The following is a 22,537-nucleotide window of genomic DNA, read 5'->3' as shown; positions in this document are numbered from 1 at the left end:
TTTCTTTTCCCGGAGCTGGTTGCTGACGGGCTGGTCGTCTTCGTTTTGATTGAGGTTTTGATTGAACCTCATCTTCTTCTTCAAAGTCACTGTCAGAGTCTGAATTTTCAGAAATATGATCTTCAAATTCTGAAACCTCTTCCTCGACATCATCTTCAGAAGCTTCTCTCTCTTCCCAAATCAATTGCAAGGCCCTCTCAACAGATAATCTTTTGGCCATCTTGATCACTTGTGATAAGCTACTACACTGGCAAAGCCTTTTATTTATAGTGTCACCCCCCCCTAATTTGCAGGTGAGATTGGGTATGAGAAAAAAAAAGTTTGGTTTCGCAAGACAGAGTGTAAAATGTGCGGGAAAGTAAGAGCAGACGGTGTTGGTTGCAACAATGTTGCAACTTTGTGCAGAAACAGGAGGGACAGAAAACACTTTCAGTAGCCCCAGAAAGGAGGAAGACACAGTGAAGGTACGCAGGACCTACACTTTCCACACTTTATTATCCCTGGGTCCAGTGGACCCACACACCCTGTATGTAATATAAATGCGTAGGGTGGTATACAGTATGCGGTCATTGAAAATATGTTTTGATTTATGTTCTTCACAGATAATGACTCAAAGCCAATGAATTTTAGGTTGAAAATATAATTGTTTCATTTTTCTATTGATAAAAACTGAAAACGGCTCCCACAGACCCGAACACCATACAACAATGATATAAAACTTTCCTCTGAGTCAACTGGAACCATTAAAAAGCAAAGAATAAAAACCCAGTTAATACTGTGGAGCTCAAAGTCTGTCCAGCAGAAAGAAATGGAGCAGTTAAGCTCAGCAAGGTCTATTTAGTGACTACAGAGCAGCTTTCAGTTGTATCACATGACTCTTGATGACATGGAGCTTCATTTTTACCTTTGGGATCAGATTCTCTAAATCTGATGTATTTGTTTACTTATTCTACCATTTTTTTCATGCTGATATAAATGTTGAAACATTTTCCTTCTGACAATTATCATCTGACCCAAAAATTCAAAACATTTAGAGACTGAATATCAAGTCACTGTAACCTCCAGGTTTTAACTTTTAGTCTTGATTTTTATTGTTGTTTTTACGAGAAGTTCTTAAGATGGACTTCCTAAATGAACAAAATATTTTTTGGGGGGAGATTTGAGACACTAAACAGCATTCCTGCGGTTAAAGTTGCTCCATACCAGGAAGATAAGGCACTTTGTTTTGACACTGAAGACTCTGAGGAGAGTCAACACATGAACGGTCCCAGGCCCTGATAACATACCTGAACGGGTGCTCAGGGAATGTGCTGACCAGCTGGTTTGTGTTCTAACGGACATTTTTAACACCTTGCTTGACCAAGCAATAGTCCTATCATGTTTCAAAACTGTTAAAATTCATTGGCTTTGAGTCATTATCTGAGAGGAAAGTTTTATATCATTGTTGTGTAAAGTAATATTCTGGAAATTTATGGAATGTTTTATCTACTTTTAATTATTATTTCCTTGGTAAGTTTCTTGATGATGATCAGTGTCTTCATAATTTTTTACCTTTTAAGTTCAGTACGATTAAGACAGTTACCAGCACAAGGTCACAAGCGTTTACTATAACTGTCACATGATGCTGCTCCATGATGCTTTCTGCACAACATTATAGATATTAATGAAGAAGAAGATAAAACATGACTGTATGATCTTATAATGTTATAATATAACCAAGATAGTTTCCAGTTAATGAAATTGCTGTGACCTGAAATATTAATAATTTAAATAAATGACGGTGTGTGTGTGTGTGTGGATGTGTTCAGTGAACTGTATCAGTCAGTTCAGTTTCTGTTCAGTCTGATTGAGGGAGGTTTTTGTACGACTGTTTTTCACTGTGTGAACACATGCTGACTGTTGATGTAATGAAAACTCTGACAGTAATAAACTGCAGCATCTTCAGCCTGAACTCCACTGATGGTCAGAGTGAAGTCAGAGTTTGATCCACTGCCTGTAAAACGACCTGGAATCCCTGATGCTCTGTTGCTAGCAGCGTATATGAGGAGTTTAGGAGTTTGTCCATCTTTCTGTTGGTACCAGGCTAAACAGTGGTGGTAGCTGCTATAAACATAAACATCTTGACTGGTTTTACATGTGATGGTGACGGTTCGTCCCAGATCAGATGTCACTGCTGCAGGCTGAGTCACTGTGACCTGTCCTCTGGACTCTGAGGATACAGAGACAAAAACATAAAGCAGCTTCATGGTTTAGTCGGCTTCATTTCAGAGGGACGGATGTTCATAGAGGAGAGGAGTTTGATTCTCTGGACTTTACCTGTGAAGCAGCAGCAGAGGAGAGTCCAGATGAGGACGCAGATCAAAGTCATGTTTTTCATGAGGAGGATTTCTGTGTCTTCAGTTGTCATGAAGGGCAGCTGTCAGTCATCCAGTCTTCAACTCTCAGGACTATAAACTCTCCCAGAGCACTGGAGCATGGTGCTGCTGATGCAAAGTGGCTCTCTATGGAAATCTGCTGACTCACTCCAACAGGGACTTGTATCAGTCTTATGATGATGATGATGATGATGATGATGATGATGTTTTCAGGTGATTAATGTTCCTGTGTATAACTCGAGGTTTGTATTGGAGGAAGGTTTTATAACAATAAATAAAATAGAAAATCAGTCCTATTAATTTTAGGTTTCTGAACTGTAAGTAATCTCAATCAGTCTCCTCCTGAAATAAACATTTGTTTACTAAACAGATTAAAAGCTTTTAAATAGTTTCATCCATAATTCAGCTCCTCATATGGAAGCTAACTTAGAAAAGCTATTCATGAACTTTTTTTTCCTATTGATGTAAAATAAAACTCTGAAAATTATTTCTTTCTAATCATTTGATATGATTACTAATTAAATTGTTTTTAAGGCAAAGGCAAATTTACTTGTATAGCACATTTAATTTACAAGACAATTCAAAGTGCTTTACATAATTCATTACAGCAGGGAGCAGTCAAGTGCATTAAAAAAAAAAAAAAAAAAAAATAATAATAATAATAATAATAAATAAATAAATAAAGATGAAAAGAAATGCAATTAATAAAATAAAAGCAGTAGGAATATTCTAAAATAAAATAGACAAAATGCAAGAAATAAAGTTAAAGACAATATTAAAACATGATTCCAGCTTTAAAGAACCAGATGTAGATTTTGACTTCTATATAAAAACTAGTTCCATGCAGCAGAGAACAGGTGGGTCTTTAACCTTAATTTAAATAAACTGAGGGTTTCAGCTGCTCTGAGGCCTTCTGGGAGTTTGTTCCAGACATGTGGAGCATAGAAGCTGAATGCAGCTTCTCCATGTCTGGTTCTGTTCTGGGAACTGATGAAACTGGAACCAGATGACCTGAGGGTTCTGGCAGGTTCATAATGGGTCAAGAGTTCACAATTCAGACCTTTATAGATCAGCAGCAGAACTTTACACTGGCTGCCTGTTCGTCAGAGAATAGACTTTAAAAACCTCAGAGCCGGACTGATGTGGTCCACTCTCTTGGTCTTAGTGAGGACTTGAGCAGCAGAGTTCTGAATAAGCTGCAGGTGTCTAATTGATTTTTTAGGTAAACCTGTAAAAACACTGTTACAATAATTAAGCCGACTAAAGATGAAAGCACAGACTAGTTTTTCCAGGTCCTGCTGAGACATCAGATCTTTTACCCTTGATATATTTTTAAGGTGATAGTAGGCTGATTTTGTAATTCCCTTAATGTGTTTCTAAAAGTTAAGGTCTGAGTCCATCAATACACCCAGATTTCTGGCCTGGTTGGTGGTTTTTAGGTGTATAGACTGAAGCTCTGTGGTGACCTTTAATCGTTTCTCTTCCGCACCAAAGACAATCACCTCAGTTTTGTTTTTGTTTAACTGAAGAAAGTTTAGACACATCCAGTCATTAATCTCCTCGATGCATTTACCAAGAGCCTGTACGGGTCCTCGGTCTCCTGGTCACATTGTAATATATATCTGTGTGTCATCTGCGTAGCTATGGTAACAAATTTCGTTTTTCCCCATGACCTGTGCCAGTTGGAGCATGTAGATGTTAAACGGAAGAGGCCCCAGGATGGAACCTTGGGGAACTCCACATGTAATTCTTGTCTGCTCAGATGTAAAGTTACCTATATACACAAAGTACTTTCATTCTCTAAATAAGATTTAATCCAGTGTAGCGCAGTGCCAGAGAGGCCCACCCAGTTCTCCAGTCGTTTAAGTAATATATTGTGGTCGACTGTATCAAATGCAGCACTGAGGTCCAATAAGACTAAGACTGACATTTTTCCATCATCTGTATTAAAACATATGTCATTAATGACTTTGGTCAGAGCATCTCAGTGATGATTCTCTCTGTACTGCTCTGCATGAGATGTTTCTGAAAGGAAATGAAACAATGTGTTAATTAGTCTTAGAAAACTAAAAGCATCTTCATGATGTCTAATGTGTGATTGACAGCTGTTTGGTCCCTGTTCACTAAGCTGATTGATATCTAGGTGATGGTCATCGCACCCTCATAAATCACTACAGAAGGGTTTCAAGGGCTTCCCCTCAGACTGGAGTCTGTCCTGGAAGGTGGATGGCAGCAGCAGCAGCAGCTATGAGGAGAGCAGGAGCCCCGGGATGCTGCAGAAGGATGGCCGCTACAGCTGGAGCAGCACCCTGAGGGTCCATGCAGACCAGTGGAGGAACCAGACTCCTCTCTCAGAAACAATGAGGACAGATCAGTGCTCCCATTACTGACCTGACTCACTCGGACTTTTATCCTGGTTTCACTCTGACCGCTGCAAGATTCTCTCTGTCTTTGTCCAAATGATCTAATTCCCTCTCCATGTTATGAGAAAATAAAGGTATTTGTATATCAGAAATATCATCAGGTCTCTTCTTGTTAAATATGTTAGTTCTATTTAGAAACATCAATATATTTGATGAAAATACAGAATATTTCTTCGTAGTAGCTAAAATAAAATATCTCAAACTATTAGAATCATACAACACAAAGCAGTTATTAAACTTTAAATAGTCTAAAATTAATATGTCATTATTGATAGTAATAAATGTATATTAAACAGAAAAGTTAAGTTAGACATAAAAATTATAACAAGAAAAATTCAGCATGAAAATGATGAAAACCATCAGCCTGCAGATATCAGAGGTTTTCTTATTGTATTTAAGTTCTTCTTGAAAATGAAAGATTTTGTGGTGATATATGTCTACATGCTGTTTTTTTTTTGTTCCTTATATAGTTGTAGATGTTGAACACATTTGTAATTCACTGTGAAGATGATGTCAAAGGTCACACATTTTGTCTCTGTTGAGGAATATTTCTTGATGATTCTTTATAATAAATATTTATATTAATTTCTTATATTTTATATGAATGGATAAACTCATTAAATTGGTCCTGATATAGTGTGAATGTGTGTGTGTGTGCGTTGGACTGTGTCTGACGAGTCGTTGCAGCAGTTTCCAGCTGAATCAGCCAGTTCAGTTTCTGTTCTACAAACTGTCTGAGGTTTTTGTACAACTGGTTTTCACTGTGTAAACGAGTACCGACTGCTGATGTAGAATTCACCCATACAGTAATAAACTGCAGCATCTTCAACCTGAACTCCACTGATGGTGAAAGAGAAATCTGTGTTTGATCCACTGCCTGTAAAACGATCTGGAATCCCTGATGCTCTCCTGCTAGCATAATATATGAGGAGTTTAGGAGTTTGTCCATCTTTCTGTTGGTACCACGACAAGTCCACACCATCATCTACCCTGTGACTGGTTTTACATGTGATGGTGACGGTTCGTCCCAGATCAGATGTCACTGCTGCAGGCTGAGTCACTGTGTACTGTCCTCTGGACTCTGAGGATACAGAGACAAAAACATAAAGCAGCTTCATGGTTTAGTCGGCTTCATTTCAGAGGGAAGGATGTTCATAGAGGAGAGGAGTTTCATTCTCTGGACTTTACCTGTGAAGCAGCAGCAGAGGAGAGTCCAGATGAGGACGCAGATCAAAGTCATGTTTTTCATGAGGAGGATTTCTGTGGCTTCTGTTGTCATGAAGGACAGCTGTCAGTCATCCAGTCTTCAACTCTCAGGACTATAAACTCTCCCAGAGCACTGGAGCATGGTGCTGCTGATGCAAAGTGGCTCTCTATGGAAATCTGCTGACTCACTCCAACAGGGACTTGGATCAGTCTGTTGATGATGCTTATCAATGAATCATTTAGTTTATGTAATGCATCAATCCAATGGCGATGATAATGACATTTATTAATGCATAATTTAGTTTATATTAATATGTGTTGTAATAATTTTAAAAATCAGATTAAGATTTGAGTTTATGTTGTAGAGAAAAAATTTACATATAATGCCTCCTAATCTTTATCTAAATGCTACAAAACAGATTTGAACTTTCTACTCATTCATCTACCAGCTCACCCAGCGCTACTTATCATATAGTCTTTGTACTGAATGCATCATTTTTTCTCTACAGTAACAAAACAGTGATCGGGGACGATGTGGGGTTCAGTGTCCAATAATGAGGATTATGGAAAATCCTGGGATCAAACTGCTGATCTTGCAGTTCATTAAAATCCACTCCACCAGCACAACCATGTTCACCCAGTGGACTTTTTAAAGTTATGATTTCTTCTTTCTTCTCACATTTGTTTTTGTAGAGACGTTTAGTGGATTATTTTCATCTTGATTTTTTAAATGAAAAAAAAATGAATAAATGTCTGAATAAAAATATAAATGATAGAAATTTATTGCACTTTATCGTCTAAAATTTTTACATTAGGTCAAGATTTTGACCTTCAGTGAATTTATGCCATGATAATGTGGAACAAAAAGCAATATGTACAATATTTACAATCTGCAGGATTAAGGGAAAACATGTTCACAAAATTCAATTCCAAGAGCTGACTTATTGCATCCAAATGATTCACAACATGTAACGAGCCAGTATGTAAACTCAACCCAGTTGAGTTTTGCTCCATCAATTTCACCAAGTTAGGTCACAATCATTCTGTTCACCTTTCACAATGCAGTATGTAGGAGTTGTCCTATAATAAACAGAGTCCATGTAAATTGAATAAATGTCCATATACGCGCTATTCAACTGGTGTGGATGTGAGCGGTGAGCAGGGCAAAAGAAATAAAGATGTGAGTGGGCTGGCCTGCAAACAGCCCCCTACCAGATTGCAGAGGGTGTGTTACAGGGTTCAGGCTCTTGCATCTAGCTCGCCATCCGGAAGGTTCTGTACCCAACAGGGCACACCTGGCCTGCATCAGAAAAACAAGGCCAACATTCAGTTATTCAAGTTCATACCACTAGCTAGGTTTGTCTTGGTGTACACCCATTAAATAATAAAATATCATTAAATTATAAATCATCGACCATCAAACATTTAAAGTCATTTCCATATGCATACAAAAATGCAAATACAATTCAAATGATGCAATCAAAGTGCATTGACAGAAACTCTACTAAAACCAAAAGTAAATTTAAAATACATGCTAGGCCAAGATAGTTTTTTTTTAAAACCCCTAGCCTAACAATGAACATAACTTATTCAACGTAAAGCTAATGTAGTGTAATGCTACATTAGCATTATGCTAGTGGACAAGGCACAAGCATGCTAATGCTGACAGCATGTAGCAAACAGACTCACCAATCCTCTTAAAGATTCGTCCCACACGAGAGCCCTGGTGTCAGCAGTGGGTTCGCAGCGTCTACAACGTACGACGGAGTTTTAAACAATAATCAACCACACAAAATGGAAAGCATTTGGACAAGACTCACCTGTTAAAGCCTTCCCACTCCCATACTCCCACACATCTGTCGGATGGCTTGTATGGAGACTACCAGGAAGTGGAACTGGCTGAACAGATGTCAAGTGACCAAATGGTGCCTTCACGGAAAACCAGGAAAACTCAATAGCGATATCTAACATGACCTTTAAGAGGAATTTTCATATGGGTTACAATAGCATCAACAGTAAAGATGTGTTCACACTGTAAAAACAAAAAACCTTCCTCAGTCAGACTGAACAGAAACTGAACTGACTGCTGCATTTTACCGAGTAAATCAGTCATTTGTCGTGATGAGATGCTGATTCTAGGAATTTATTGAAATTCAGAACCACAACATATGAAATTTATCTTTCAGGTACAGTTGAATGAATTTGTCTCAACTCCATGTAGGAACAGCTGTCAGCAATCAAGTGAGTTTTCTTCAAGTCTTCATGCTTCATTCATTAATGTATCTGGACATTTATAAAATTGCATGAACATCTTCATCAGATGAATGTTTCCATATATTACAGTTGTTCAGCTTTTCAGTGAACAGGGGAATAAATTGAAAGATGACGACAATAATTTATGTGTTAATTGTTAAAAATGTTAAATCTGTTGCAGCCTTGATGACATCAGATTAGACATGATGAATTTCATCATATGTAGTATAATGGTTTTCTATTTGAGACATTTATTTATTTATTTTTACTTATATTTAATAATTAGGTTTCTTGTTATGAAATGTTTTTTTTCTTTAATCGGTTTTTTGAACTCGTGGTTTCTTATGTTTTACTGTAAATATGAGGTCAAACATCACTGTCAATAATTTTGTCTATCATTGATTCATTTAACATTATCAATAAAAAAATCTGATTTAAATCTGATTTACACTTAGATATATTTCCATCAAAACAATTTTATCTCATGTTTTTGAGATTTAAATTGTTTTCCCCAGTTATTTATTTACAAACATTAAAACTGTTCAAATTAACTGTGAAGCTGAGGTCAAAGGTCACATACAGGAATTTTCTCTGTGACAAATTTGTTCAAATTATTTCTGTTGAAAAGTTTTGGTAAATTGTTGATGATGATTAGAAAAATTCTGAATCAAGATTTTATCCAAAAGTGTTTTTTGTTATTGAAGCAATGGTGTGTGTTAGAGTGTGTGTGTGTGTGTGTGTGTGTGTGTGTGTGTGTGTGTGTGTGTGTGTGTGTGTGTGTGTGTGTGTGTGTGTGTGTTCAGTGAACTGTATCAGTCAGTTCAGTTTCTGTTCAGTCTGACTGAGGAAGGTTTTTGTACGACTGGTTTTCACTGTGTGAACACATTTTGGCTGTTGATGACGTGAAAACTCTGACAGTAATAAACTGCAGCATCTTCAGCCTGAACTCCACTGATGGTCAGAGTGAAGTCAGAGTTTGATCCACTGCCTGTAAAACGACCTGGAATCCCTGATTCTCTGCTGCTAGCACGGTATATGAGGAGTTTAGGAGTTTGTCCATCTTTCTGTTGGTACCAGGCTAAAAGGTGGTAACCACTCCAAACATGAACATTCTGACTGGTTTTACATGTGATGGTGACGGTTCGTCCCAGATCAGATGTCACTGCTGCAGGCTGAGTCACTGTGACCTGTCCTCTGGACTCTGAGGATACAGAGACAAAAACATAAAGCAGCTTCATGGTTTAGTCGGCTTCATTTCAGAGGGACGGATGTTCATAGAGGAGAGGAGTTTGATTCTCTGGACTTTACCTGTGAAGCAGCAGCAGAGGAGAGTCCAGATGAGGACGCAGATCAAAGTCATGTTTTTCATGAGGAGAATTTCTGTGTCTTCTGTTGTCACGAAGGACAGCTGTCAGTCATCCAGTCTTCAACTCTCAGGACTATAAACTCTCCCAGAGCACTGGAGCATGGTGCTGCTGATGCAAAGTGGCTCTCTATGGAAATATGCTGACTCACTCCAACAGGGACTTGGATCAATCTGATGATGATTATCAATGAATAATTTAGTTTATATTAATATTATGTTGTAATAATATTAATATATTAATATAAAATAATCCAGATTAACATTTGAGAGTTTATGTTGTAGAGAAAAAGTTTACATATAATTCCTCCTAATCTTTACCTACATGCTACAAAACAGAATTGAACTTTCTACTCATTCATCTACCAGCTCACCCAGCGCTACTTATCATATAGTCTTTGTACTGAATGCATCATTTTTTCTCTACAGTAACAAAACAGTGATCGGGGACGATGTGGGGTTCAGTGTCCAATGATGAGGATTATGGAAAATCCTGGGATCAAACTGCTGATCTTGCAGTTCATTAAAATCCACTCCACCAGCACAACCATGTTCACCCAGTGGACTTTTTAAATTCATTATTTCTACTTTCTTCTCACAATGTTTTTTTTTTCAGAGAGTTGTTTAGTGGATTAGTTTAATATAAAATTTTATCTTAAGTCACGTTCCTTTTTTTTTTTTCTTTTTTTTATGAAAACAAAGTCTTTGTGGTTATATTTTAAAAGACATCAAAATCTTTGGTGAAAATGAATAAATGTCTAAATAAAAACATGCTGCATTGTTTGTTCCAGAGTCAGAGAGCCGTGTCTCTGTACAGTCAGAGGTTTTTGTACGGCGGTTCAATGAGTTTGTATCACTGTGGTACACGTTCGGTGGAGGAACCAGACTGGATGTTGGAAGTAAGTAAAACTTCATTCTGCTTCATTTTAGAAGATAAATTCTCTTCTTTCACATTTTCTGTTCATGATCAGAATAACAAAGAAATGTTTTTACTAAATAAATGTTGAACAATTTGCTCACTGAGATGCAACGTTCACTTCATAAAGAATATTGACATTTTAGGAAACAATATAATGTATCATGAGGAATTGGAGGTGATAGAAAAACGTTCTAATAACTTCATCTTGTGGCTCAAAGGTTTAGTTCAGTGTGAATATATGAGACGGTCGTGTCTCTGTACAGTCAGAGGTTTTTGTACGGTGGTTCAATGAGTTTGTATCACTGTGGTGGACTTTTAGTGGAGGAACCAGACTGGAGCTTGGAAGTAAGTTTAGATTTTATTTAACATGACTGTGTTGTTAAATCAGCTTTTTCTTTATTAGTTTAATGTTTGTCTGAAGTAGAAAGAAAATATATATTTACTTTTGTTTAAGAAGAAATATTTCTATTAAACCTAATTAGAGATCAGCTTTACTAAAATTCTTTCACATTTTTATGAAAGTCCATGTTAATAGTTTTTGTTTGGCTTAATTTGAATGTAACATTAAAACTTTTTCTAAAGCAGAAAACAAACATTTTAAAAAACTACAGAACAATTAAATCTGGAAATGGTTTTGTTATTTAGCACTTTTCTGACAAAGTTGTGAGTTGTAGATTTCAGTTGCATTGTTATTTTTTTATTTAATTTAATTTTATTTAATTTTTATTTATTTTAATTGGAACCAAAGTAAAAACATGTAAATGTCTGAACGTTTTTCAAACTGATTCTGAGCTGAAATGCATGAGAGGTTTCTAAAAGGGAAGTGAAACAATGTGAGTCAGTGATTGTTGGAGCAGGAAAACATCTGGTAGAAACTTCTTAAAGGAGAAAATCAACTTTCTCACAGTAAAGATGTCTGCTGTTTGATTGCCAGCTGTGTGGTTCCTGTCCTCTAATCTGATTGGTGTCTCCTAGGTGATGCCCGTCCCACCCTGACGGTGCTGCCCCCCTCTAGTGAGGAGATAAAGAAGGGCCATGCCACACTTACATGTCTGGCCAACAAGGGCTTCCCCTCAGACTGGAGTCTGTCCTGGAAGGTGGACGGCAGCAGCAGCAGCAGCTATGAGGAGAGCAGGAGCCCCGGGGTGCTGCAGAAGGACGGCCACTACAGCTGGAGCAGCACCCTGAGGGTCCCTGCAGACCAGTGGAGGAAGGTGGGCTCTGTGACCTGTCAGGCCACCCAGGGCTCCCAGACTCCACTCTCAGAGACACTGAGGAGAGACCAGTGTTCCCAGTACTGACCTGATTCACTGGGAATCTGATCCTGGTTTCATTCTGTTACAGTTCTTCTTCTTCAGTGTCAAACACTGTTCCTTTCTTCTAAGTTCTGATTTACCATTTTTCCTCTTAATCTTTGTGATGTTTTGATTTTTAAGTTTTTTCTTTTTTGTTTTTTTGTAACTGAGATTTTTGAAGTTTAATAAAAAGCTTTTTCACAAAAAGAAAATGTTTTATTAATGTTTTTGTAAAAATTAAACAGAAAACCAGTTGCATAAAATGAAAGAACACACAAATGCAGTTTTTAATACTTTTTAAAAGAAAGAGCTAAAATGATAACTTACATTCAGACATGACAGAAATAAATTAATCTAATTTCCGATTTTGTAAAATAAAAACTACATAATTTCTCTGTCGTTTCAGAGTTTATGTATCTATTGAAATATTAAATATAAAAAAATGTGTCTTCATATAAACATTAATGTAAAATGGTTTAATGAAAGGCCACATGGTGCATTAACTCAGAGGAAACCACAATACGTTAGAGGAACTTCTAATAAGCTTTTAAATTCTTCCACAGACCTGGAACATGATGCTAAACACTCATTTCAGAAAGTTTTGCTCTGTGTGATGATGTGATGATGCAGGTTTTAGCTTTAAAGGTAAAATAAAACTGCTTTACATCAGAAAGAAACGTTCAGTAATTAATCTGGTTGTGTGTTAGAAAGATGTTTAAACTTCATTAGCAGGTCTTTGTAAAGATCATAATAAAGACTGCAGACAGCTGATCTGTGTTTACTTTTTAATATGTGCTGCTTATTCATGGACTCTGAGGCAGAGAAAAAGTTAATTAAATACACTGAAGAACAGGTTGGTTTGATATGTGATCATAAATATGTAAAATCTTTAGTGAAATCAGAGACTGACTTTGATGTTTCTGTCATATTATTGTCGTCATGGTTTTGGAGACCTCATGATGAACTCTGTGACTAAGCTGGAAAACTGAACTGATGTGATTTACAGAAAAATCTTTTTAGGTTTTTATTGAAATATAAGATAAATAAACTTTAAACTAGAATAAAATGACCTGCAATGTTTTATTCATTTTGGTGGGACAATGTGTCTGACTCTAAGTGTGTTTAGGAGTGTATTATTGGTGAATTGTTATCAGTCTCTGCAGCAGTCAGTTCAGTTTCTACTCAGTCTGATTGAGGGAAGTTTTTGTACGACTGTTTTTGAGTCATTCTATGAAACGGGTGCTATTTCCACTTTGTACTTTAAAAGATTTCATCAAGGGCAAATATTATTTTAAGAAATCCTTAATATAAAAGATAGGTTTAAATTCCATTATCTCGACCGCTTATTCCATTTCGGGTCGCGGGTGAGCTGGAGCCTATCCCAGCATTTTAGCAGGCGAGAGGCAGGGTAAACCCTGGACAGGTCACCAGTCTGTCGCAGGGCCAACACAGATAGAGACAAACAACCATTCACACACACACACACTCCTAGGGAGAATTTAGAGTGTCCAGTTAACCTAACATGCATGTCTTTGGACGGTGGGAGGAAGCCGGAGAACCCGGAGAGAACCCACGCATACACGGGGAGAACATGCAAACTCCACACAGAAAGGCCACCACCCTCAAGGTTCGAACCTCCCCCCAGCCGAGATTCGAACCAGCGACCTTCTTGCTGTGAGGCTGCGGTGCTAACCACCACACCACCGTGCAGCCCTATTTTTACTTATATTTAATAATTAGGTTTCTTGTTATGAAATGTTTTTTTTCTTTAATCGGTTTTTTGAACTCGTGGTTTCTTACGTTTTACTGTAAATATGAGGTCAAACATCACCGTCAATAATTTTGTCTATCATTGATTCATTTAATATTATCAATAAAAAATCTCATTTAAATCTGATTTACACTTAGATATATTTCCATAAAAACAATTTTATCTCATGTTTTTGAGATTTAAATTGTTTTCCCCAGTTATATATTTACAAACATTAAAACTGTTCAAATTAACTGTGAAGCTGAGGTCAAAGGTCACATACAGGAATTTTCTCTGTGACAAATTAGTTCAAATTATTTCTGTTGAAAAGTTTTGGTAAATTGTGGATGATGATTAGAAAAATTCTGAATCAAGATTTTATCCAAAAGTGTTTTTTGTTATTGAAGCAATGGTGTGTGTTAGAGTGTGTGTGTGTGTATGTGTCTGTGTGTGTGTGTATTCAGTGGACTGCGTCAGTCAGTTCAGTTTCTGTTCAGTCTGACTGGGGGAGGTTTTTGTACGACTGTTTTTCACTGTGTGAACACCCACTGACTGTTGATGTTGTGAAGACTCTGGCAGTAATAAACTGCAGCATCTTCAGTCTGAACTCCACTGATGGTCAGAGTGAAGTCAGAGTTTGATCCACTGCCTGTAAAACGATCTGGAATTCCTGATTCTCTGCTGCTAGCATAGTATATGAGGAGTTTCGGAGTTTGTCCATCTTTCTGTTGGTACCAGGCTAAACGATGGTTGCCATCATAGTAAACATTCTGACTGGTTTTACATGTGATGGTGACGGTTCCTCCCAGATCAGATGTCACTGCTGCAGGCTGAGTCACTGTGACCTGTCCTCTGGACTCTGTGGATACAGAGACAAAAACATAAAGCAGCTTCATGGTTTAGTCGGCTTCATTTCAGAGGGACGGATGTTCATAGAGGAGAGGAGTTTCATTCTCTGGACTTTACCTGTGAAGCAGCAGCAGAGGAGAGTCCAGATGAAGACGCAGATCAAAGTCATGTTTTTCATCAGGAGGATTTCTGTGGCTTCTGTTGTCATGAAGGACAGCTGTCAGTCATCCAGTCTTCAACTCTCAGGACTATAAACACTCCCAGAGCACTGGAGCATGGTGCTGCTGATGCAAAGTGGCTCTCTATGGAAATCTGCTGACTCACTCCAACAGGGACTTGGATCAATCTGATAAGATATTTGTAAGTTGATCCATGTTCCTATTTATAAGTAAAGTTTTAAATTGTAGAAAGATGGTGTATACTCCCAAAAAAATATTTTAGATTTTTGATTATTTACAAACTAGACATTATCCTTCCTGACTTCCACCAGTATGTATTTTTACTGGTCTGACTGTAGTCCAGATCCCTGTCCTATTGAAAATAAAAAAAATTGTCTTATCTGAAATTTTGTTATTTATATGTTTAATTCCCTTTTTGAGGCATTTTTTGCATCAGCTTTTGTTACTTATATTGGACATTTCTTTTAACTAAAACTTAGAGAACCAAACATTTACAGAAAGTAAAGAATAAAATGTCTGAAACATTTTAACTTTAGTAGTGAAACCGGTCTGTTGCTGTGGTCCAGCAGTGATGCCTGTCTGTTGCTATAGTTACTGAAGTATGGAGAGGAAACTAGACACTGAGGTGGATTTTCATCTCTTAAGTGTCTCCTCTCTCTATTTCAACTTTGAAGATTTATCTAAAAATGTTTGATGATGTCGATTTGACAATAATAGAAAAATGTTCTGATACAGAATTTAAAAGCAAGATATACTCAGCAAAAATTATTCAGAATTAATCTAATTTGATAATTTGAAAGAAAATGTAAAAATTAAACATTAGAAAAACTCCTGAAACGAAAAGAAGCAATCTTCATGTTTTGACACCAAAATCAGTCCTCATCCCTTTTCACCAGATGTTTTAACATGTTTAAAAAATGTTACTGTTTAAAAAATAATAAAAATAAACAAATAAATAGAGGTTTCATCTTGGATATCTCCAAAAAGAGAGTCATTTGCTATCTTAACTTGTCTTTCAACAAACTCCACAATATCCTGAAATGTGACTCTACGGCACACCTTCTCCTGAATATCACAAACCGTGCTTCTCCACTGATCCCGCAACCTATAAGGAAGTTTTTTTATAATGGTTTGCATATTTGATAGCACGTTCAAGTCACTCAAGGAATTTCCCATGGAATTGCGACTCCTGTAACACATAACTGTAGGCTTGTAAAGCTTTGATGTCTTCTGCCTTAACCATTGGCCAGGAAAGCACTTTATCCATGTAGGCAGAAGCTATTTTGAATGGATCACCAAAATGTTGTTGAAGTAGTGACTTTGCCTTTGAATATCCTTTGAATATGTGAGAAAGAGGCAAGTGTTGACAACTTTGGACTAAATCTCTGGGTTGACCTTTCATATACTGCTCAAGGTGATATAAACAATCCTTCTGGCTTTAAGTTCTTCCTTCAATGTTATGTTCAAAAGCTCTTATGAATGTTTGGTACTGCAGTGGATCACCATCAAAAACCTGTGGATCTCGTTTAGGTAAAAGAAAAAGCGACTGTTGTTCAGCCAATGTTATTTCATTCTGCTTTTCCAGAACTGTGAGGAAACGTTGATCTATCTTTATGTGTAGCTGTTTGATGTAAAGCACCATTTGATGTTATAGGCAGACCGGCCCCAGTCACTACAGCGGGAAGCCCAATGTTGTTATTTATCTCCAGCTTACAGCAGCGTAACTGAGAGAAAGGACATCATCTACAACCTCTGCAGTCAATGGTTCCATGTTAAACTCAGGCACAAATGCTGCAGCATTAGCATTCAACTGTGTTCTCTTTCCTCTTTTCAGATAGCTGTTCATCCCATCTGCAGAAACATGAAGCACACAAGAACCTTCCGAGGCCGTTAACACACTCACTTTAGCCATAGAAGCAGCCAGTTCCATGTCCAGATCTGGCTCCTCCTTCCTTCTCCTCAGCTGCTCCTGCTGCTCTTCCATTTGCCTCCTCAGCTGCTCCTGCTGCTCTTCCATTTGTCTCCTCAGCTGCTCCTCTAAAACATGCTTTTCTTTCAGCAGTCTCTGACGAGCCAAAAGAGCAGCCGTCTCAGCTTCAGCCTTTAATCGAGCTGATGATGTTGTGGAGGAAGCGGACTTGCTTACCACTGTACTATGTCTCTTTTATTCTACTAGACACATTAGAAACACTGTCATCCTGGTCAAACGTCATCTACAACATTTTTAATATTCCTCACCATACATGTCTCTTTACCATTGGAAACATTGGATCCGTGACCTGATGGACCAACAGGACCCACTGCTGTTGTTTGTAATGCAACAGGTTTTTTTGTCACCTCTAACAACCATTTTCTTGTTTCAGCCACAAAAGCAATTTTATGTTCTTTAACACTGTTAAACCATGCATTTTGCTTTTCTTGTTCTTCAAGAGGAAGCATATGAATAACCATAGCATGAAGATGATCTGCCTCATTATACAGGCTTGATATATTTTCAAGACATGTCTGTATTTTCCCAACATTATCAGCATTTTGAATAAGATCTGTAATTTCTCTTATTGCACCTTTGATCCCTTTTACCTTTGCTTGACGTTCTCCTTTGAGCCTTTTAATTTTATTTTCAAAAGCTTTAGCTGTAAGTTTTGTTTGTCTCTTCCCAAGTGTTTCATTTAACTCCCTTTTTCATTCACAAAATATCCAGTAATCACAAAAACATTTGCTAATTTTCAACTATACACAGCCTTTATGTATTTATTTTAGTGCTGGGCAACGATTAAAATTTTTAATCGCGATTAATCGCATTACATGCTGCGATTAATCGCATTGTTACACGCAAAATGTCTCTTTCCTTTAAAAAAAGGCCTACAGCTATAAAAAGAAAATGCAGTAAGTTTTGGTTTACAAACACGACATCAGGGGTCTCCAACCTGCAACTCTGGAGCTGCAAGTGTCTCCCTGGACCTTCCACAATGCCTCTAAATATGTGGCTAAAATATTTTTTTCAAATCTATCTTTATTGTCATTAGGTTGGAAACCATGGACTTTTTTTTTCCTTTCTTTTACATCATTTTCCACAAATATCTACATTCCTTAGCAGAAAGTCTGTCTATCCTCTTTTTTATAAAGGTTTTATATTTTTCTTTGTTTTAAAACCTTAAAAATGGAAATAAAAATGTGGTTCTTCAAAAGTAACAAACATCCTATGGTGGCTCTTCATTAAAAATATATATTAACTTGCCTTTTTGAAAAGTCTCGTAACATTTGCGTCTCTAAAGGGGTTTTATTTAACTGGCTGAGGGAAAAATGGCTCTTTGGATTGGAAAGGCTGCAGATCCCTGCACTAAACACATAAACAGGTTTAGCAGCAATTTTCAGATAAAATATTTCTTCATATATATTTATAAAATCAAATATTTATGAGAAAGAAGGATGAAATGTTCAGGATTTACTAACTAAAAGGTAAAATGTCAGCAGGATGAATTTAAAGCTGTGAAGCTTCTTCCTTCTAAACACAGAAGGAACAATATGTGATGAATATCAGCATCAGGTGAACAGACAGAAAGCAGGATTAGAATCTCACAGCTTCTAGATGGTGAGGAGAGAGAAATACTCACAATATGCACAATAACTTCCATCCATACACCTTCACTGCTTCATTATCCAGATTTCTGGCCTATAATTTCTCTAAACTTTACTTTTCAGCCTCCGCTACCGGGAGTTAAGGGGTTAACATCTCGTTTCCAGGTGTATCATCAGGTCTGTAGATGTAACTATAAACATGTGTGGTATCCACAGAAAGTCCAGAATCTCAGCTACCAGCTCAGTAAAACCATTTCTATCACTAACAAACACAGTTAAGACAACAAATTATTTAAAGAGCAGCTACACAAAGTCCGAAAATATGTAAACACAAATGATGTCTCCCCGTGTCCACCCCACGGCATGAACACAAACAAACGGCTCCTCTACTGAAAGCTCACATCTCACAGATTCCACAGCTGGAAGTTTAACCGAACCAGAGGCAGAAGAAGACCCGATTTATGCTTCACGTTTGTAAAACTCAGAAAACATGTCTTACCTTTGCTGTCTTGCATAAATTAAAACCGCATTTATTAAAAAAAATAATGAAAAAGTTTCCCGTCCAAAAATTACCATGTTCTGTCCATCTGCATGCATTTTGACAAAGAGAAACGTCGGTTCTTTTTTTTTTCTTCCTGTTCCAGACAGAAAACATCTCTTTATTTTAATAAACCCGCTCTCTCCCGATCACGTCAGACGCACCGCTGCAGCAGGGATATGGCAGGCCAGACCTGCCACAATTACACCACTAATCTGTCACGTTTCACCCAAAGAACGGCGAAAAAAATGCCGTTTTGTCAATAAACACGGTGTTTTTTTGCCGTAATAAAAGGCCGCACCTTTAAATAAGTTAAACGCGTTAACGTTCCCAGCACTAATTTATTCATAACTTATGTTTCCACATATACAGTGTGTTATTTTTAATTTAATTCCCCTCTCCCTCTTCTCTGGGACTATGCTAAACTCAGCCCTAGTCTTCTGTGTGTACTAGCGGTGGGTATTTATGTGCCCAAACACCGATAGCCTTGAACCAGACTGAGTGTCTTAGAACCAGAACTACGGCAGCACTCCCAAGAGCGATGCTTCAGCCGCTTGACACACAAACAAAAACACGCACAAAATAATCCCAAAATAAACAAACAGTACAATCACCTTATGAGAAAGTACCGCTCAGCCTAACAGGGTAAAAAAAATCAACTTTTATTTACAAACAACCATAAATGTTTATCAAACACACTGTGTAGAATACACAAAGTAAAATCGAAACGACTGCGAACGAAAAGCATATCAGCAAATTGTAAATGAACAGGCTTTAAGAGACCAAATACACGTTCATGTCTATCGCTTACAACCTTAAAACAAACTCAAACATCCAGAGTTGTATCGATAATACGATTACATCTGCACTTTCAACAAGTAATACCTTCTGTTAACAAAATGCCTTCTATCAACAAAACATAATCTCCGTTAACAGATAAGTTACTATTAACAAATAAATTTCTATTTACAATTATTGCAGCGCACCAACTTCAAATCTAACCAAACGCCGCGGCAGGCTAATACTTTAGGATTTATATCCAAAATGCGTCAAGCTAAACCAGTTCACATGTCACGATGCTTTATTGCTTCACATCCATGTCACAATCTCAAGAAACAGACTGTTTTCTGTAGTTGAACCCTTCAGCTCAGTGCAGCTGTGGATCAGTTCTTCTGCAGCTGAGGAGGTTTATGTACGACGTTGTATCAGTGTGTGAACGAGCTGTAATCCTGCTGACAGTAAATAAGTCCTGCATCTTCAGGCTGAACTCTACTAATTGGTCATGGAGAAGTCAGTCCCAGATCCTCTTTAACTGAAATGGTCAGAAACTCCTGACAAACATGAATCAGCATCATAGATGAGGAGCTTAGGAGGTTCTCCAGATTTTTGAAGATACCACTGCAAATGATAGCTAACACCTGAACTGGCTTTACATCTGAGAGACACAGTTTGTCCTGGAGCAACAAACTGAGATGAACCTGGAAAAAGTAACAAACAAAGAGAGGAGAAAATGAGAGAAATGCAGATTGAAGAAAGATGATCAACATCCAGCTTAAGATATATGATTTCTTTAAGATGGAGAAGAGATGGAAGAAGGTGAAAGCTGCTTGTTTCAGTGTTTCTCCATCACAGCAGAACATCACTGTGGTGAACCTGGTTGCATCCTTAAGCAAAGTTTCCACAAGAGAGTCTCACCCTGAACAAGGAGCCCCAGGGTGGTCAGTAGTAGAGTCAGTGACATCATCATTGTGCTGCTGGTGTGTTCAGTGTCTCTGAAAGGTCTGACCAGCCACTGATCAACACTGACCTCTTAACAGCTGGGAGCAGAGAGGCAGGACACATATGCAAACACACACAGTCAGTCAGCTGCAGCTGTTCTCTACATGGTATCATGTTTCATCCTCACTGATGAGAACATCATTAACATTATTAGTTTATGTCAGATGCTCCAGTTGATTCTCCTGTATTCAGTCTATTTATCTTTTTTACTTTATTGTTTTACAGGAATATAAATAAAAAAACAAGTTTAATATGTTCAGGGTGAATATAATTTTTTACAGAGTAAATCAGTCATGTGTCGTGAAGAGATGCTGATTCTAGGAATTTATTGTAATCCGGGTCAGATTCATTCATTAATGTATCTGGAAGTTTATGAAACTGCTTGAAGCAGGTGAATGTCTCCATATATTACAGATGTTCAGCTTTTCACTCAACAGGGGAAAAAATTAAAGGAAGAAGGCAAAAATTTACATTTTAATTGTTAAAAATGTTAAATTTACCATTTGAAGACATCAGATTAGTTAATATTAGCCATATACACTATAATGGCTTTATATTTAAGATATTTATTTATTTATTTTGACTTGTATTTGATAGTTAGGTTACCAGCACAAAGTCACAAGCTTTTTCTATGACTGTCACATGATGCTGCTCCATGATGCTTTCTGCAGAACATTATAGATATTAATGAAGAAAAAGATAAAACACGACTCTATAATCATGTAATGTGTGTTACCACCAAAATGGTTTTCTCTTGATAAAATTGTCATGAAATATTCATATTTTTAATGAATATTCTGAAGATTTACCGGTTCTTGAATTTGCGTGTGTGTGTGTGTGTGTGTGCGCGTGTGTGTGTGTGTGTGTTCAGTGAACTGTATCAGTCAGTTCAGTTTCTGTTCAGTCTGATTGAGGCAGGTTTTTGTACGACTGGTTTTCACTGTGTGAACGAGTACTGGCTGTTAATGTAGAATTCCCCCATACAGTAATAAACTGCAGCATCTTCAGCCTGAACTCCACTGATGGTGAAAGTAAAATCTGTCTGTGATCCACTGCCTGTAAAACGACCTGGAATCCCTGATGCTCTGCTGCTAGCATAGTATATGAGGAGTTTAGGAGTTTGTCCATCTTTCTGTTGGTACCAGGATAAATAGTTGTTACCATGAACATTCTGACTGGTTTTACATGTGATGGTGACGGTTCGTCCCAGATCAGATGTCACTGCTGCAGGCTGAGTCACTGTGACCTGTCCTCTGGACTCTGAGGATACAGAGACAAAAACATAAAGCAGCTTCATGGTTTAGTCGGCTTCATTTCAGAGGGACGGATGTTCATAGAGGAGAGGAGTTTGATTCTCTGGACTTTACCTGTGAAGCAGCAGCAGAGGAGAGTCCAGATGAGGACGCAGATCAAAGTCATGTTTTTCATGAGGAGGATTTCTGTGTCTTCTGTTGTCATAAAGGACAGCTGTCAGTCATCCAGTCTTCAACTCTCAGGACTATAAACTCTCCCAGAGCACTGGAGCATGGTGCTGCTGATGCAAAGTGGCTCTCTATGGAAATCTGCTGACTCACTCCAACAGGGACTTGGATCAATCTGATAAGATATTTGTAAGTTGATCCATGTTCCTATTTATAAGTAAAGTTTTAAATTGGAGAAAGATGGTGTATACTCCCAAAAAAATATTTTAGATTTTTGATTATTTACAAACTAGACATTATCCTTCCTGACTTCCACCAGTATGTATTTTTACTGGTCTGACTGTAGTCCAGATCCCTGTCCTATTGAAAATAAAAAAAATTGTCTTATCTGAAATTTTGTTATTTATATGTTTAATTCCCTTTTTGAGGCATTTTTTGCATCAGCTTTTGTTAACTATATTGGACATTTCTTTTAACTAAAACTTAGAGAACCAAACATTTACAGAAAGTAAAGAATAAAATGTCTGAAACATTTTAACTTTAGTAGTGAAACCGGTCTGTTGCTGTGGTCCAGCAGTGATGCCTGTCTGTTGCTATAGTTACTGAAG

At 37.4% G+C, this 22,537-nt stretch overlaps 1 long non-coding RNA gene and 6 gene segments (V, D, J or C); 1 reads left to right on the top strand and 6 right to left on the bottom strand.

The window, feature by feature from the left end:
- Window positions 1-1,874: 1,874 nt before the first annotated feature.
- LOC121656420 lies at window positions 1,875-2,370 on the bottom strand. The segment is given in 2 exon segments: window positions 1,875-2,209; window positions 2,317-2,370. Coding segments are annotated over 2 exon segments (387 nt in total).
- A 3,186-nt stretch (window positions 2,371-5,556) lies between these two features.
- LOC121656419 lies at window positions 5,557-6,038 on the bottom strand. The segment is given in 2 exon segments: window positions 5,557-5,879; window positions 5,987-6,038. Coding segments are annotated over 2 exon segments (375 nt in total).
- A 1,198-nt stretch (window positions 6,039-7,236) lies between these two features.
- Window positions 7,237-8,037, bottom strand: LOC121656739. Its single transcript, XR_006013459.1, has 3 exons — window positions 7,825-8,037; window positions 7,694-7,754; window positions 7,237-7,304 (listed from the first exon to the last, which is right to left on the bottom strand). It is a non-coding gene; the product is annotated as an uncharacterized LOC121656739 (long non-coding RNA).
- Window positions 8,038-9,126: 1,089 nt separating this feature from the next.
- LOC121656418 lies at window positions 9,127-9,619 on the bottom strand. The segment is given in 2 exon segments: window positions 9,127-9,458; window positions 9,566-9,619. Coding segments are annotated over 2 exon segments (384 nt in total).
- Window positions 9,620-10,461: 842 nt separating this feature from the next.
- LOC121656416 lies at window positions 10,462-11,997 on the top strand (the record flags this gene model as incomplete). The annotated part of the segment is given in 2 exon segments: window positions 10,462-10,519; window positions 11,515-11,997. Coding segments are annotated over 2 exon segments (384 nt in total), but the record flags the coding sequence as incomplete, so codon positions are not given.
- A 2,117-nt stretch (window positions 11,998-14,114) lies between these two features.
- On the bottom strand, window positions 14,115-14,602 carry LOC121656415. The segment is given in 2 exon segments: window positions 14,115-14,443; window positions 14,551-14,602. Coding segments are annotated over 2 exon segments (381 nt in total).
- A 6,811-nt stretch (window positions 14,603-21,413) lies between these two features.
- LOC121656707 lies at window positions 21,414-21,929 on the bottom strand. The segment is given in 2 exon segments: window positions 21,414-21,768; window positions 21,876-21,929. Coding segments are annotated over 2 exon segments (375 nt in total).
- Window positions 21,930-22,537: the final 608 nt, after the last annotated feature.

The sequence above is a fragment of the Melanotaenia boesemani genome, chromosome 17, assembly GCF_017639745.1.
Source record: "Melanotaenia boesemani isolate fMelBoe1 chromosome 17, fMelBoe1.pri, whole genome shotgun sequence".
NCBI classification, from domain to species: Eukaryota; Metazoa; Chordata; class Actinopteri; order Atheriniformes; family Melanotaeniidae; genus Melanotaenia; species Melanotaenia boesemani.
Note: the sequence above shows the minus strand (reverse complement) of the source record. Positions and strands in the feature narration are given on the sequence as shown.